We start from the raw sequence: 17,356 nt of genomic DNA, 5'->3' as shown, positions 1-17,356 counted from the left end.
AAAAACTATTTTTAAAATATAAAGCATCTTTTAGCGTGTGACAGCTGCCAAACATAAAAACCGCCATAAATAGTAAATCAACCCCCCCCGCTATCACCCCCTTAGTTAGGGAAAAATAATAAAATTAAAAAAAATTATTTATTTCCATGAGGGTTACGGTTAGGGCTAGGGCCATGCGCCCAAACAGTGTTTTACCCCCACATATGGGGTATCAGCCTACTCAGGACAAATTGCAAAACAACTTTTGGGGTCCAATTTCTCATGGTACCCTTGGGAAAATAAAAAAAATTGGGGACTAAAAGATCATGTTTGTGGAAAAAATACGATTTTTTTATTTTCACGCCCCGGCATTATAAACTTCTGTGAAGCACTGGGGGGGTTCAAAGTGCTCACCACACATCTAGATATGTTCCTTGGGGGGTCTAGTTTCCAAAATGGTGTCATTTGTGGGGGGTTTCCACTGTTTTGGTACATCAGGGGCTTTCCAAACGCGACATGGTGTCCGATCTCAATTCCAGCCAAAAAAGTCAAATGGCGCTGCTTCCCTTCTGAGCTCTGCCATGCGCCCAAATAGTCGTTTACACTCACATATGGGGTATTAGCATACTCAGGACAAATGGCACAATAACTTTTAGGGTCCTGTTACCCTTGGGAAAATAGAAATTGGGGGTCATTTTTGTGGAAAAAATATGATTTTTTAATTGTACGGCTGTACATTATAAACTTCTGTGAAGCCCTTGTGGGTTCAAAGTTCTCACCACATATCTAGATAAGTTCCTTGGGGGGTCTAGTTTCCAAAATGGGGTCACTTGTGGGGGGTTTCCACTGTTTAGGTATATCAGTGGCTCTCCAAACATGACATGGCGTCCGATCTGAATTCCAGCCAATTTTGCAATGAAAAAGTCAAACGGCGCTCCTTCCCTTCTCAGCTCTGCCATGCGCCGAAACAGTGATTCCCCCCCACATATCAGGTATCAGCGTACTCAGGACAAATTGCACAATAACTTTTGCAGTCCAATTTCTCCTGTTACCCTTGGTAAAATAAAAAAAATTGAACCTGAAGTATTTTTTTGTGAAAAAAAGTTAAATGTTCATTTTTTTTTTTTAAATATTCAAAAAATGTCTGTGAAGCACCTGAAGGGTTAATAAACTTCTTGAATGTGGTTTTGAGCACCTTAAGGGGTGCAGTTTTTAGAATGGTGTCACTTTGGGGTATTTTCTATCATATAGACCCCTCAAAGTGGCTTCAAATGTGAAGTGGTCCGTAAAAATAAAATGGTGTTGCAAAAATGAGAAATCGCTGGTCAACTTTAAACCCTTATAACTTCCTAACAAAAAAAAATTTTGGTTCCAAAATTGTGCTGATGTAAACATGTGGGAAATGTTACTTATTACGTTTTTTGTGTGTCATATCTCTGTGATTTAAGGTCATAAAAATTCAAAGTTGGAAAATTGTGAAATTTTCAAAAATTACGCCAAATTTCCATTTTTTCACAAATAAACGCAAGTTATTTGAATGAAATTTTACCACTAACATGAAGTACAATATGTCACGAGAAAACACTGTCAGAATCACCAGGATCCATGGAAGCGTTTCAGAGTTATTACCTCATAAATGGACAGTGGTCAGAATTGTAAAAATTGGCCCGGTCATGAACGTGCAAACCACCCTTGGGGGTTAAGGGTTTAATAATCCCACCTTGGTCCCAGATTAAGTCTTACCTTAAGCCGCTATGCCCCAGCTCAGAGGCAGCTATCAAACATCCTGGCCAATATCCAGAAAAACATTAACTGGTCTCTTTTTAATCCCTTCCGCAGGATTATTTAAACACCCGTCCACTTGAATCCACCCAGGGAGAGTCCAGGACCTCTTGAGATCCCCCCTCCGATCCACCATTCAGCGTTCAAATAAATTCCATCCTGCCTCCAAAATTCCCCTTCACCAGACTCCAGTTCCACATGGCGCACCACCACAGCACCATTTCTTACCATAAAGTGAGACACCGCTCTATTTACTTTAATTCTCACTTTATTCACCTCCTCAATAGACCGAGCTCCCCGCCACACCTTCCTGGGAATGATATCGACCAGATTGCTAAAACCCTAGGAAACATTGCCCAAAGCTGCAATATATCAAACTTGATATCATTAATCAATACCCTACAGGGTCTCTTACCTAAATTGTTCCCCCTTAGATGTATTACCAGGACATCCGGAGCACGGTTTAGACACACAAAACGGTGAAACTCCGGTAGTAATTGCTTCCAGATCATCCCCCGTTTACCAATCCAACGTAGAATTGCCGCATTCCGTGGGAAACCCAACTGCTGCCCAATCGGGACAAACCGCTGTCCTGAAAGCCACCCAGAACTCGAACGAATGTCCCATGATCCACACGAGCAGCTGTCTATGCTCTGAAACAAAAGAACAACAACGCTTTCAACCTCATAAAAAATCACACTCACTTCAAACTTAAGCAAATCTGGACGAACATAAGAAGGAAACCTTGCAGACTCCCAACTCCCAATTCTCTTCACCACTTCCTCGCCCAAACCTAACCTGGCCACCTCCATAGCCACTACAATCCAAAATGAATGCCCACTATAATCTATTGAAGAAATGCCATCTCGTTCCAAACAATGCTTAAATATAATTACGAACTGGAAACGCCATAAAAAGGAACCATTTGCATGGACTAACAGCGTGGCGTTCAGCACGCCACCCCGACTCATAAAACCGTTTATACAGTCCACTGAACATAATGGGGAACCCCTAACTCCGAACATCACTACCCTGCATCCTTTTCCACTACCATCCGTCTTGGAAGAAGGAATGAACACCACCGCTCTATCACTGTAAACATCCACGTCTTCCCTCAACAAACGTCGATGTACAATAACAAATTATATTGTGGTACCGTGTTAGCCAGGAAAATCGATGTGAATACTTTTCTGCCCAGTGATGTCATCACTGGACAGCAAAGTATTCACACTCAATAAACCTCCTCTTTTAACTCTGGAGGGGCTGACCAACTCACTCAGACGAAAAGCACCAAAGAAAGCCAATGAAAAAGCCACCTTAAAAAGCTCTACCTCCCAATGCGATGAACATACTTCCCTCAACTGACTACCAATAATTAGCAACACCTCATAAGAAACCGGACATCTTGCATCCGCTACTCTCCAAGCTTTTTTCCAACCTTTTAACGCCTAAAGTACCAAAAAGGACTTTGTTTTGTCCCTAAGACCTCATACCTTAAAACCAAAAGCCAGCCCCGCCATTGGCATATTCAATTTTGCCACTGACCAACCCATCTACCAACAATGCCCCATCATCAAAAATGGTCTACTCTCGTCCACCATTTCCACCCCCAGCGATGCCCTCCAATCCTCCCACATGCTCCAAGCCCGGCCGTAATGCACCCATGTGCTATCCGATAGCGACCTAGAAAACAAATCCCTTACTACCCACAAGGAAGGTTCCTGTTGTGAGTTCATTTTCCCCTCCGTCACTGAGGCCTGGTGAACTCCCTATTCTAGTGAAGGAAGGTAGTGAGCCTGATTATCAGGCACCTGGGACTAATGAAGACGATTGGCTGAGTGGAGTCACTGACTGGAATTAAGGCAGCCTACGCCCTTTCTGCCCTGCGGGTGATTTCTCTGTGGACTCTTGGACACCAGTCTGATTCCTTCTCTCCTAAAGCTAAGTTTTCTGTTTTGCCTTTTGCATCTAAGATTTGTTTTTGTTTTTCTTGCTTTTTGGATTCTGACACTCCCTGCTGGAGTGTGCAGTGTTCCGTGAGCTCTGTCTTCTGAAAGCACCTGAGTGCTGATTTAGTTTTTGAAGCTTAGTTGCTTCAGGGCCATTTTTATATCAGCGTGTTGGCTTTTGTCTCTGATAGGGTTTTGGCAGATTGCAGACAGCAGCCTTCCTATCCGTTCCTATCTAGGTAGTTTTTGGGCCCCGTCTTTGCTCAGCCTGTCTTTCTGTCTGTGTAAGTGTTTTCATCTTGCTTCACCGTCATTATATGTGGGGGGCTGCCTATTGCTTTGGGGTCTGCTCTGGGGCAGTTAGATTTCCCCTTTCCTTCTTTAGACCTATGTATCTCTCCGGCTGTGATCGAGGGGTCTAGGTCATCGTAGGAACCCCCCACGGCTACTGCTAGTTGTGTTGATAGGTTCAGGGGTCTGCAATCTGATAGTTGCCAACTTCTCTGGTTTTCAGGACTTAGCTAGCATTTCTGTTTTTGCCTCCTACGGTGACTCAATCATAACAGGTTCCACAATTCTGCTGGACACACCAGGCCTGATGGATCCGCTTGAGTCGCCAGCTGCCGAAAACGATCCCACTGTTAATGAGAAAGAGCATCAGTGAAGGGATTAACCAAGCCCAAACTGACCTCAGCCACTATCCACAAATTAAATGTCAAGCCCAGTAAGACCAAGTTCTGCAAAACTTTAACCACTGTCGGTGTCACTCATGATAATAAATTTATTGCCACGCCACCCCCTCGAACTCACAACAAAAATGTATCTTTCTATTTTGAACCCTTTCCCCAACAATGACAATGCCACAACAATGGGAAAACAAAAAGCAAAAAACACAAATATCCTGAACTTGCCAAGTGACGTGAATGTGAACAAGGATCGAGCGGCTGAACCACTAGTAAAAGCTTAGGCCAGACAGGATGGTTTTCCCAACTCACAAAGAGGGCGGTCACACCCATATATGCACTGAATGCTCAATGAAATGAATAAAAAACGAATCTGAACTGAGAAAAGTAAGTTAATGTGTATGCACAATGTAAGTGCATATTAACACATGACCATTAACCAGAGAAAACAGAAAGCAAAAAACACAAATATCCTGAACTAAAAAGTAAAAAATAAACTGCAAATAATGCATAAAGGTAATAATAATAATAAGGGTATTTAGTAAACATAATTTTGATCAAAATAATGTACAAGCCATCCCACCACGTCATGGCAACCCTTGTGGGACAGTCCCTACTCTAGTATTTAAAACCTTTTCTCTTGCCAAGTGAAGTGAATGTGAACAAGGATCGAGCGGCTGAACCACTAGTAAAAGCTTAGGCCAGACAGGATGGTTTTCCCAACTCAGAAAGAGGGCGGTCACACCCATATATGCACTGAATGCTCAATGAAATGAATAAAAAACGAATCTGAACTGAGAAAAGTAAGTTAATGTGTATGCACAATGTAAGTGCATATTAACACATTATTATTATTATTATTATTATTATTATTATTATTTATTGTTATAGCGCCATTTATTCCATGGCGCTTTACATGTGAGGAGCGGTATACATAAAAACAAGTACAATAATCTTAAACAATACAAGTCATAACTGGTACAGGAGGAGAGAGGACCCTGCCCGCGAGGGCTCACAATCTTCAAGGGATGGGTGATAATACAGTAGGCGACCATGACCATTAACCAGAGAAAACAGAAAGCAAAAAACACAAATATTCGGTCTGGCTTAAGCTTTTACTAGTGGTTCAGCCGCTCGATCCTTGTTCACATTCACGTCACTTGGCAAGTGAAAAGGTTTTAAATACTAGAGTAGGGACTGTCCCACAAGGGTTGCCGTGATGTGGCGGGATGGCTTGTACATTATTTTGATCAAAATTATGTTTACTAAATACCCTTATTATTATTATTACTTTTATGCATTATTTGCAGTTTATTTTTTACTTTTTAGTTCAGGATATTTGTGTTTTTTGCTTTCTGTTTTCTCTGGTTAATGGTCATGTGTTAATATGCACTTACATTGTGCATACACATTAACTTACTTTTCTCAGTTCAGATTCATTTTTTATTCACAACAATGGGAAGTAAATGAAGCAATATCCGGTTTGCCGTCAAACCCTGTTCAAAGCAAACATGAGGCCTTTCCTCCCCCAGCCAACTCCTTCGAAAATACAAACTAAAACCGTGCTGACCTTGAGAAATGACGAGAAAACCCAACGTTTCCGCGTTCATCACCGGTTGAATCCCAAAAGATCTACCGTTATACGACTCCAAAAAACATGCCCACACCTTCAAATCCTCTCGCACTTCTCTCTTCAGTCTGATAAATTGTGTAGGGGATTTCACACCCACTGTTGCCAAGGATAACCTCAGACAAAAGGCTCTGCCCATCGGCATTATTCTTCATGCAAAATTTAGCTTACCCAACAAGGATTGTAATTCGTGTAACGTTATTTTCAACAAACCACTCACTCTCAAAACCTCAGTTCACAGTCCAATCACCTTGTCATCCGGCAATCTACACTCCATCGCCATGGTATCAATCACAATCCCCAAGAAACTCCGAGAAGTTATCGGCCCAACCATCTTTTCCGCTGCTAAAGGAACCCCAAATTGTTTTGCCACACTTTCCATCATATGCAACAACATAGAACAATCATATGCCTGAGCCGGACCAATGAACAAAAAATCATCTAGGTAATGGATGCAAGAATTCAGACCTGTCACATCCTTAACCACCCATTCCAAAAAAGTGCTAAATGTCTCAAAGTAAGCACATGAAAGTGAGCATCCCATAGGAAGACAGCGATCAACAAAAAATCCCCCGTCCCAAAAACAGCCCAACAAATGCATGCTATCAGGATGTACCAGTAACAATCTAAATGCAGCTTCAATGTCAGTGTTTGCCAACCAAGCCTCTTTACTACACAATTCATAGCCGAAACTAACGATGTGTATAAGGCAAAACATAACTGTGGATCTATCCTGTCATTCTCCGAAGACCCTTTTGGAAAAGATAGGTGATGGATTAACCTAAATTTATTAGGCTCCTTTTTCGGATCCACACCAAGTGGTGAAATCCTCAAATTACTGAGGGGAGCCACTGCAAATGGTCCCGACATCCTACCCAAAGCCACCTCTTTTGCTTATCAGAAACCACATCAGGAAATTGCAATGCTGACTTTAAATTCTTGGTGGACAACCGAACTTTCATGTCAACAAAAGGGATTCTGAAACCATCCCATAAACCATCTCTTAATAAACCAGCCGCCTCTGAATCGGGATACTTATTTAGAAGGCCCTCCATCACGTCCAGATGCACCGGTGTCACCACTTTTTTCAATGGAATCGCCTCCCCTCTGTCTGCCCCCCTTGAAACATTTTGCTACTCTGTGCGTGACCCCACATGCTAAGCACTCATGCTTAAATTTACACTTGTTCCCAAATTTGCATGTCCCCTGATTAAATGAGAAACACAGCCCTCTCTGCATTGCTACAGTGTGTTGACTGTCCCGGACCTCTGGTGCCCCCAGGAAATGGCTGACACCCCTATCCCAACCAAGTAAGGACCATCACCCTCATCCATAAAGCTATATCTTTATGATTCCACCGAATACTGGACCGAACTGCCTTCCGCTCACGAAACTGCTTGTCGTACCTTAACCAACCCTGACCACCGTACACCCTATAAGGCTCACCAATCGCGTCCATATAACAAAAAAGGCCTGGACAATTCTCCGGGGTCTTCTTGCCGATCACGCTAGCCAGAATGGCAAATGCCTGTAGCCAATTAGAGAAGATTCTGGGAATTATCTTCCCTCTTAGAATCCTCTTTCCTTGCCCTATCCAGATTAAAATGCTCCAAGGGTAGCAAAGAAAATATTTCCACGTATTCCTTTCCAAATCTTTTCTCTTAATTCATGCTTCAGATGAGCCTCCAACGGACCCTCAAAACATACATACACCTCTCCCTTTGCTACATCATCCAAACATACCAAATTCTCCTTCTCTTTTTCCCCATCTTCCCCCTTAGATTGTCCTGAACCTGCTGCTCCCTCAGCTGTCATATTAACACCCAATGTCCACTTCCCCCAATAGATGCTGAAACACCTACCCCTATACCGGAAGTACCATGCCCTCTAATATCTTCTGGAGACCCCCCAACCCTAAAATTGCCCCAGAATTACCCAACCATGCGGCCGACGGTGATACCCCTCCCTGAGAGCTCCCAGACCCCCATAAAATAGCTAAATCTCTCAAACGGTGTAAGATTAGCCCCATGCCCCCGTTAACCCCCCCAGAAAGCACATCCTGACTCCAAGTTTCAGGGGAAGCTAACAAAGGGTTGATAGGAAATAAATGAGCAGTCTCACCTAGCTGCCTGGGCACTGTGATCCCAGCAGCCGGAAATCCGGAATCCTGCAGATGCTGTCCAAAGCCCGATTCGATTCTGTGCCGGTCTGAAGCTGGTTCTGCAGCTCCTGGGTCTCCCTGTCCCACAGACAGCCGACTATGATGGTATGCTGTGCCAGCCTTCTGTGCAGTGACCCTCTGTGCGGCTGTTGCGATGTATGCAGGACCAGCATCTTGCTGCCCATAGTGGGATGCCCCCCATGTGCTTTGTGCAGTCTCCCTTACTCTGCTGACCGAGGCAGCCACCTGCTGCCCGTTCCCTCCTGTTGATCCCTGTTCCGGTGGGTCTCCGGGGCCAGTCTGGCATTGCTCGTTACTCTCCCCAACGGCCGACGCCTTTGCGCTGCCTGCTGAGCCGGCTGGCTGCCAATGGCGATGCTCTCCACGCTGGAGGGCCGGATGGTAAGGCCCCATCTCCTCACCTCCTCTGATCGTGCCGCTCCTGCTCCCGGTATTTCCCGCGCAGTCATAGAAGAGAGGGAGGCCGACTCCTCCCCCTGCTGTAGGCCCCATCATACTGTTTAATTCCTACTGGTCCTTGGACGCCAGGTTGCCGACCTGCAACCCGTTCCACTCACCAGCAGGTCCCCTGAGGGGCTCCTGACACAGCATCGGACCCAGGGGGTGATCTTGGGAAGGAGGCGTGCTGGAGACCTAGTACTCCAAGGCAGGCATCCATCCTGAGGAGTTTGAGAAGCTCTGGTCACCATCCCTTGCAGCAGGCTGTGCACAGATGATGGCAGCCAGTCTGTGCCATGTGTGCCTCAATTGCTGAAGCAGAACCTCAACGTCCATATTGCAGGTACCCTCTAAAGCTTCTTAACTCAGTCAAGAGGTACCTAAAATGGCTACCCACACCAAAATGGCTGACCCTTTTAAATTACTGCTCCATAACCCCTCCTCCCCAAGACCTAACCCAAGCTCCTCCTCTAAACTAGTCTGTTAACCCCCAATCTACTAAATATGCATCTAGCTCACTATTTTCCCAAGTCAACCCTGTCATGTCAGCCTCCCTTCGAGGCCGGGGGCCAAGTATGGCCTTTCTCACTTAGCACTGCAAAGGAAGCTATACATTGTTATTTACCTCTGGCCACAATCAGATCTGATAACAGCTAATCAGTGAGGTTGTCGCGTGTCAGACGCCCACTGATCTTCTGTTGATGACCTATCCTTTAAAACTTGTGCTGTTGACTATATTTTTGGCAGCATATGTAAGAAAACAAGATATATTGTACTGAGGGCACAGTTTGTGGATATTTTATTTATGTAACCAGAGACTGGCAGACAGTGGCGTAACTACAAAGTTATGGGCCCGGTGCGAACTTTCAAATGGGGCCCCCCTATGACAAAATACACCCACATATCCGCTCCGTACACCTCGTACACATGTGGCTCCGCTCCGTACACCTCGTACACGTGTGGTTTTGCTCCGTACACCTCGTAAACATGCGGCTCCACTCTGTACACCTCGTACACGCCCTTCTCTGCTCCGTACACCTCGTACATGCGCGGTTCCGCTCCGTACACCTCGTACACGCGTGGCTCCGCTCCGTCCAAAATTGTACACACACAGTTCTGCTACATCCACCCTGTAAACCCCCACACATAAACTTTACCTCATCCATCATCCTGACAACCAGCACAGCAGAGTCCTGCAGACACAGAGGCCCCTGATCATGTGATCCCTGACTCCTCCCCTCCTGTGACCTCATCACATTAGAGAAAACAGCCTAGCCACATCATTGCAGGCTGTGAGGGCTACTGTCAGTGCAGTGGGTCTCTGCGGGAAGGCGAGGATGGGGTGCATGGGGGGCGTGGCGGCTCAGTGCAGTGCGGGAAAAATAGACTCCCAGGCGGACACGGGTGGGGGGGGTCAAAAACGGGACTGTCCCGTGAGAATCAGGACGGTTGGGATATATGCCTGCTGGGCCCCTGACTCCCCCCAGGCCAGGTTGTAGTGGCGACTGCTGCAAACTTGGTAGTTACGCCCCTGCTGGCAGAGCATTGTGGATGAACCATGCAGACTTGAAGATTGATTTGGAGATGCAAAAGTGATATGGGAGGCCACAGAGAAGGATAATGCCATAGTTTAGACAGGATATGAGGACACATAGAAGTTTTTATATTTTTCTGTAAGATTCCATGTTATGTCTCTACAGGACTTCCTAAAGCAGCTATCATTGATCACGAGCGCATGAGTGCAGCTAGTGGCCTGTTTGAACTTTGCCACGTTCGGCCCAGGGACATTGTGTATATTACCCTCCCACTGTACCACAGCGCAGCTATGTTGATTGGAGTCCACGGCTGTATCCTTAAAGGTAACATCACTTATTTTGATGGTTTTTGCACACAACTGCCGTCAAGCAAAATATATTTTGTGGTTCATTTGTTTTGATTTTTTTTACTCCAGATTAAAAAGTTAAAGCTGAACACAATGGTTGTTTTTGTCAACAGGTTTACTTTCTACTGTGACACCTATGATATTTTTCCATGGTTCCGAGCCCTTAAAGAGTAACCGTCATTAATATGTATTTCATAAATTAATAGTACACAGGAAAATAAGAAACTTTGTAATATATCTCATTAGAGAGATCTCTGTCTTTCTCTGCCAGAATTAATCAGTGATTATCAAAATTGTCAACTCTGAGGTAAAATCTGTATTCAGTGAAGACAGACTTTCCCATTGCTGACATAGGAGATGGCGGCAGCTACTAAGTAGAAGCACACTTTTGAGCTAGTACAGCCATTAGTCTTCTTGGGAATAATGCAACAAGTTTTTCACACCTGGATTTGGGGATCCTCTGCCATTCTTTCTTCCAGTTCCTTCAGGTTGGATGGTGAACGATGGTGGACAGCCATTTTCAGGTCTCTCCAGATATGCTCAATTTTGTTTAGGTCAGGGCTCTGGCTGGGCCAGTCAAGAATGGTCACAGAGTTGTTCTGTCCTGTCTTTGCAGCTGAAAAACACCCCCATAGCATGATGCTGCCACCACCATGTTTCACTGTTGGGATTGTATTGGGCAGGTGATGAGCAGTGCCTGGTTTTCTCCACACATACCACTTAGAATTATCACCAAAAAGTTCTATCTTCGTCTCATCAGACCAGAGAATCTTATTTCTCATAGTCTGGGAGTCCTTCATTTGTTTTTTTAGCAAACTCTGTGCAGGCTTTCATATGTCTTGCACTGAGGAGAGGCTTCCATCAAGCCTCTCTGCCATAAAGGCTCAACTGGTGGAGGGTTGCAGTGATAGTTGACTTTGTGGAACTTTCTCCCATCTCCCTACTGCATCTGTGGAGCTCAGCCACAATGATCTTGGGGTTCTTCTTTACCTCTCTCACCAAGGCTCTTCTCTCACGATTGCTCAGTTTGGCTGGATGGCAAGGTCTAGGAAGACTTCTGGTGGTCCCAAACTTCTTACATTTAAGGATTATGGAGGCCACTGTGCACTTAGGAACCTGCAGAAATTCTTTTGTAACTTGGCCAGATCTGTGCCTTGCCACAAATCTGTCTCTGAGCTCCTTGGCCAGTTCCTTTGACCTCATGATTCTCATTTGGTCTGACATGCACTGTGAGCTGTGAGGTCTTATAAAGACAGGTGTGTGCCAGTACAAATCAAGTCCAATCAGTTTAATTAAACACAGCTGGGCTCCAATGAAGGAGTAGAACCATCTCAAGGAGGACCACAAGGAAATGGACAGCATGTGACTTAAATATGAGTGTCTGAGCAAAAGGTCTGAATACTTATGACCATGTGATATTTCAGTTTTTCCTTTTTAATAAATTTGCAAAAATTTCTACATTGCTGTTTTATTAGTCAAGATAGGGTGCAGAGTGTACATTAATGAGAAAAAAAATGAACTTTTTTGAATTTACCAAATGGCTGCAATTAAACAAAGAGTGAAAAATGTAACCCGTTTCTGACATATGACGTACTATCCCATCCATGTGCCCTGGGCCTTAATACCCATGGACGGGATAGTATGTCATATATGATCAGCCGCGCTCACCAGGGAAGCCTGGCTGATCGCAGCCTTTAGTCAGCTGATTTTCACAGCTGACACCGTCTCTAAGTGCCAGGAGCAGTCACAGACCACTCCCGGCACCTTAACCCCTGATACACTGCGATCAAACATGATCGCAGAGTCCGGGAGCAAGCAGAAGGGCTGTCAGCTGTGACAGTCCCTCTGCCTTTGGGTCGGAGACCCTGCGGCATGACGCGGGGTCCTGATCGCTGCCATGGAGACCCGATGTCGTCACGACAACATCCGGGTCTCCACTGCTGAGAGACTTCCAGTCGTGCGCAGTGATGACCAGGAAGTCTCTCAGGTCAGTGTGCAACTTTGTGCAGCGCTGACAGCTTCTATAGCATGCAGATCTGCATGCTATAGAAGCGATCAGCCTGTACAAAATGAGTGTCCCATAGTGGGACACAGTGTAAAAATAAGAATTAAATAAAAAAAATTAAAATAATTGTAAAAATATTTTAAAAAATAATTAAAAAAATCAATATTTATTCCAGCAATAAATGAATATTTAAATTTAAAAAAATCCACACAATAAATGTACACATATTTAGTATTGCAGCATCCGTAACGACCCGCCCTATAAAACTATCCCACTAGTTAACCCCTTTAGTGTACACCATAAAAAAAAAATAAGGCAAAAAAACAATGCTTTATCATCATACTGCTGAACAAAAAGTGGAATAACACGTGATCAAGAAGACGGATATAAATAAACTTGGTACCTCTGAAAACGACATCTTGCAAAAAACAAGCCCCCATACAGCATCATCAGTGAAAAGATAAAAAAGTTATAGCTCTCAAAATAAAGCGATGCAAAAATAATTATTTTTTATATAAAATAGTTTTTATTGTATAAAAGCATGAAAACATAAAAAAAATAAATGAGGTATCACTGTAATCGTACTGACCCAAAGAATAAAACTGCTTTATCAATTTTACCACACGCGGAACGGTATAAACGCCCCCCCCCCTAAAGAAATTCATGGATTGCTGGTTTTTGTTCATTCTGCCTCACAAAAATCGGAATAAAAAGCTATAAAAAAAGTCATGTGCCCGAAAATGGTACCAATAAAAACTTCCTCACATGACTCTGTGGGCCAAAATTTGGAAAAATTATATCTCTCAAAATGTGGTGATGCAAAAACTATTTTTTGCAATAAAAGGCGTCTTTTCGTGTGTGACAGCTGCCAAACATAAAAACTAACTTAAAAAACCCCGCTGTAAATAGTAAATCAAACCCCCCTTTACCACCCCTTAGTTAGGGAAAAATAATAAATTAAAAAAAAGTATTTCCATTTTCTCATTAGGGTTAGGGTTGGAATTAGGGTTAGAGTTGGGGCTAAAGTTAGGGTTAGGGTCGGGGCTAAAGTTAGGGTTAGGGTTGGGGCTAAATTCCAGCCAATTTGGCATTGAAAAGTCAAACGGCGCTCCTTCCCTTCCGAGCTCTGCCATGCAACCAAACAGTGGTTTACCTGCATACATAGGGTATCGGCGCACTCAGGACAAATTATACAACTTTTGGGGTCCAATTTCAACTGTTACCCTTGGTAAAATAAAATAAATTGGATCTGAAGTAAATTTTTTGTGAAAAAAAATGTAAATGTTCATTTTTTTAAAAACATTCAAAAAATTCCTGTGAAGCACCTGAAGGGTTAATAAACTTCTTGAATGTGGTTTTGAGCATCTTGAGGTGTGCAGTTTTTAGAATGGTGTCACTTTTGGGTATTTTCTGGGTATTTTCTGTCATATAGACCCCTCAAAGTCACTTCAAATGTGATGTGGTTCCTAAAAAAAAATGATTTTGTAAATTTTGTTGTAAAAATGAGAAATCGCTGGTCAACTTTTAACCCTTATAACTTCCTAACAAAAAAAATTTTGGTTCCAAAATTGTGCTGATGTAAAGTTGTCATATGGGAAATGTTATTTATTAATTATTTTGAGTGACATATTTCTCTGTTTTAAGGGCATGAAAATTCAAAGTTGGAAAATTGCTACATTTTCAACATTTTCACCAAATTTCCATTTTTCATATCAAAGAAATTTTACCACTATTATGAAGTACAATATGTCGCAAGAAAACAGTGTCAGAATCACCGAGATCCATGGAAACGTTCCAGACTTATTACCTTATAAAGGGACAGTGGTCAGAATTGTAAAAATTGGCCCGGTCATTAACGTGCAAACCACCCTTGGGGTAAAGAGGTTAAAGGGGTCTGAATACTTTCCGTTCCCACTGTATCTACTGTACATAGACTTGTATCTGAAGCTACTGCCATCTCCTATCTCAGTAATGGGAATGTCTGTCTTCACTGAATACAGATTTTACCTCAGAATTGAGGATTTTGATAATCACTGATCAATTCAGTTATAGAAAGAAGCAGATTTCTCTGATAAGATACATTACAAAGTTGCTTATTTTCCTATGTAATATTGATGGATGAAATGAAAAGTAAAATGATGGTAACCTATTAAACAATGACTTTATGTCTGACAAGTAACAGTAGATAACCAAAATATTTTATTGAAAACTGATAGGTGTGATGAATGCTTTACCAAATCTAATTCATCAGACTTGTTGGTAATCAAAAGTTGTCCACAGATTTATTGGCATTTGTGTAATTACCCGAAGACCAACCAATGAAACCGAGAGGCACGTCTCATTCAGCACGTGACAAGTACACTTACTTGGTCTGAATGTAACGTGACATGGAGCAGTAGTCGTGGGCGAGGTACTCATTTCATACGCTCTGGCATATTACATGAGAGTGGAGGTCCTGGCTGGGTGTGTGGACTTGTGCTAAGGGCGCTACGCCCATGCAGGCCTCATTTACCGATGATGTTGGTTTGCCAGGACCAGATGTTTCTTAGTTCAATGGGGGAGACCACCAGTCAAAAATAAACTTTTTAATAAATGGGAACTTGGTAGGGAATATAGCAGGTACACAACTTCACAAATGTTTTTTACAACCAGGGGCATTTTCCACACAGTTTTGATTCCTTCCTCTTTACTCTCTCTACTTGGCCTCAGTATTCACTATTTCTCACTAATTCATCATAACCAAACTCGACACTACAGTTCAGTTTAGCAAAAGTCCTTTACTCAACCCGCGGTTTCATGTCTTTTCTCTTAGGGAAGCTATGATGTCAGTATTGGTACTTAACTTCTCTAATGCTGACGCTCTGGAACTGCTGCCCGGGGCTATCAATTCGTCTTGCATACTCAGTCCTCTCTAGGCCACAGCGCAACCCCAAAGCATGATTGATTCAACCCCTTCTTAATGGTTGACAAAATGTTCATTTCCAGAAATTATGTGCCCTTTTTTCTACACACATATCTTTGCTTATTGTGGTCAAAGAATTATAGTTTAACCTGATAGATCCACAGGAATTGTTTCCAAAATGCATCAGACTTGGTTAGATATTCTTTTTCATACTTCTAACGCTGAATTTGATGGTGAGGACACAGGAGAGGTTTTCTTCTGATGACTTTTCCATGAAGACCATATTTGTGCAGGTACCTTTGAAGAGTAGAACAATGTAACACAACTCCAGAGTCTGCTAAATCTTTCTGAAGGTCTTTTGCAGTCAAGTGGAGATTCTGATTTGCCTCTATAGCAATTCCACAAGCAGCTGTCACCAATTTTGCTTGGCCTCCCAGACCTTATCTTGACCTCCACCATTTCTTTTAACTGCCATTTCTTAATTACATATCGAACAGAGGAAAGGGCAACTTGAAAACGATTTGCTATCTTCTTATAGCCATCTTCTGATTTGTTGGCCTCCACCATTTTCATGTTCAGAGTTTTAGACAGCTGCTTAGAAGGAGCCATCACTGCTGTTTTTTGTCACATGGTTAGAGGAGGCTGGGTTTTTATTAAGCTGGGAAATTTCCATTACCTGGGGTTTCCTAACTATGATAGTTAACAACCCATAATCCTAATAGGCTAATTAAGGTCTGAAACCTTGGTCAAAGTTTTTTGCGCGCACAAATCTCCAAGGGTGCCCAAACTTTTGCATTGGCCCATTTTCTTATTTATAATTTTTAAAATGTAAAAGATGAAAAAATATACTGTATATTTTTGAGCCTAAAATACAAAGGGAATGTGTCATCTCTAACTTTAGGCCTTTTAGAGATCATTTCATCTTCAACTTGTTTAACAGTTCACAATAACAGTAATTTTGACCGGAGTGCCCAAAATTTTACATGTTACTCTAGACAGTTTAGATAGAGAATGGATATTGTCCTGACAGGCCAAAGTGAAGGGAAGGTTTAATTTCATGGCACAGAGATTACTACACACTAATGAAGAATGTTATTTTGTAGGAAGTTATTTAATGATTTATCGAGTCATTTTTTTTCCTAATTGTTCTCAGGTGCTACTATAGTCTTGCGAAAGAAGTTTTCAGCCAGCCAATTTTGGGATGACTGCAGAAAATACAACGTGACCGTTGTGCAATACATTGGGGAAGTGCTACGATACCTATGTAACGTCCCAAAGGTACCTTTATCCTCTAGTGAAATGTATGATTTTAATGGGATCAGGTGTATTATATTTATGATATTTAGCATTTTTGTTACAATGTAGTGAAGGCTATTAAGTCCATGGACCCCAATGCAAAATTTTGTACAGGGACCCTCTACTATCATGTGCCATACTTGTGTCTTATGTGGCAGAAGAAACTATGGTCATCCTTGAGCACCATGGCCCTGGTGCAACTGCTATTTCTGCCCCCCTCCAGCTATGCTCCAAATAAAGAGGAAATTAGTTTAAATATTTGCCTTTTAAGCAGGTCAGACAACATATTTCACAATGCAAAATATGTGCATTTTTAAATTCGTCTGTTAGACCTGCTGGGGCTGATGTACTTACTTTGAAAATTCTCTTCAGAATTTTTATACAATATTGATATTAAAATTAGCATGTAATGAGTTCAGACAGAGCTGGACTCATAAAATGTTCATTAAAGTAATAGGCAGCAAAACTTTCAGAAATGTTTATACTGCCATTCTGACTTAGATTTTTCAAACTAAGTACACCAGCCTCATCAGAAATATTTAATACATGTTTTCAGTGTGCATTGTGAAATCTGGCTGCAGATCTCCTTGCATATAATAAGAACTTCTGATTGCAGAGTAGATATTAT

General features: G+C 42.6%; 1 protein-coding gene across 1 annotated transcript in view; it reads left to right on the top strand.

The window, feature by feature from the left end:
• SLC27A2 (solute carrier family 27 member 2) overlaps positions 1-17,356 on the top strand; it is a 113,264-nt gene that overhangs the window by 42,578 nt on the left and 53,330 nt on the right. Inside the window, exons 3-4 of the mRNA XM_073568509.1 lie at positions 10,344-10,502; positions 16,586-16,710. Of these exons, the coding sequence (XP_073424610.1) occupies positions 10,344-10,502; positions 16,586-16,710 (284 nt within the window). The remainder of the gene's footprint in view (positions 1-10,343; positions 10,503-16,585; positions 16,711-17,356) is intronic.

This window comes from Dendrobates tinctorius, unplaced genomic scaffold (genome assembly GCF_039654945.1).
Source record: "Dendrobates tinctorius isolate UK_male_01 unplaced genomic scaffold, ASM3965494v1 ptg000022l, whole genome shotgun sequence".
Lineage (NCBI taxonomy): Eukaryota > Metazoa > Chordata > Amphibia > Anura > Dendrobatidae > Dendrobates > Dendrobates tinctorius.
This window is presented reverse-complemented; position numbering and strand designations above follow the sequence as displayed.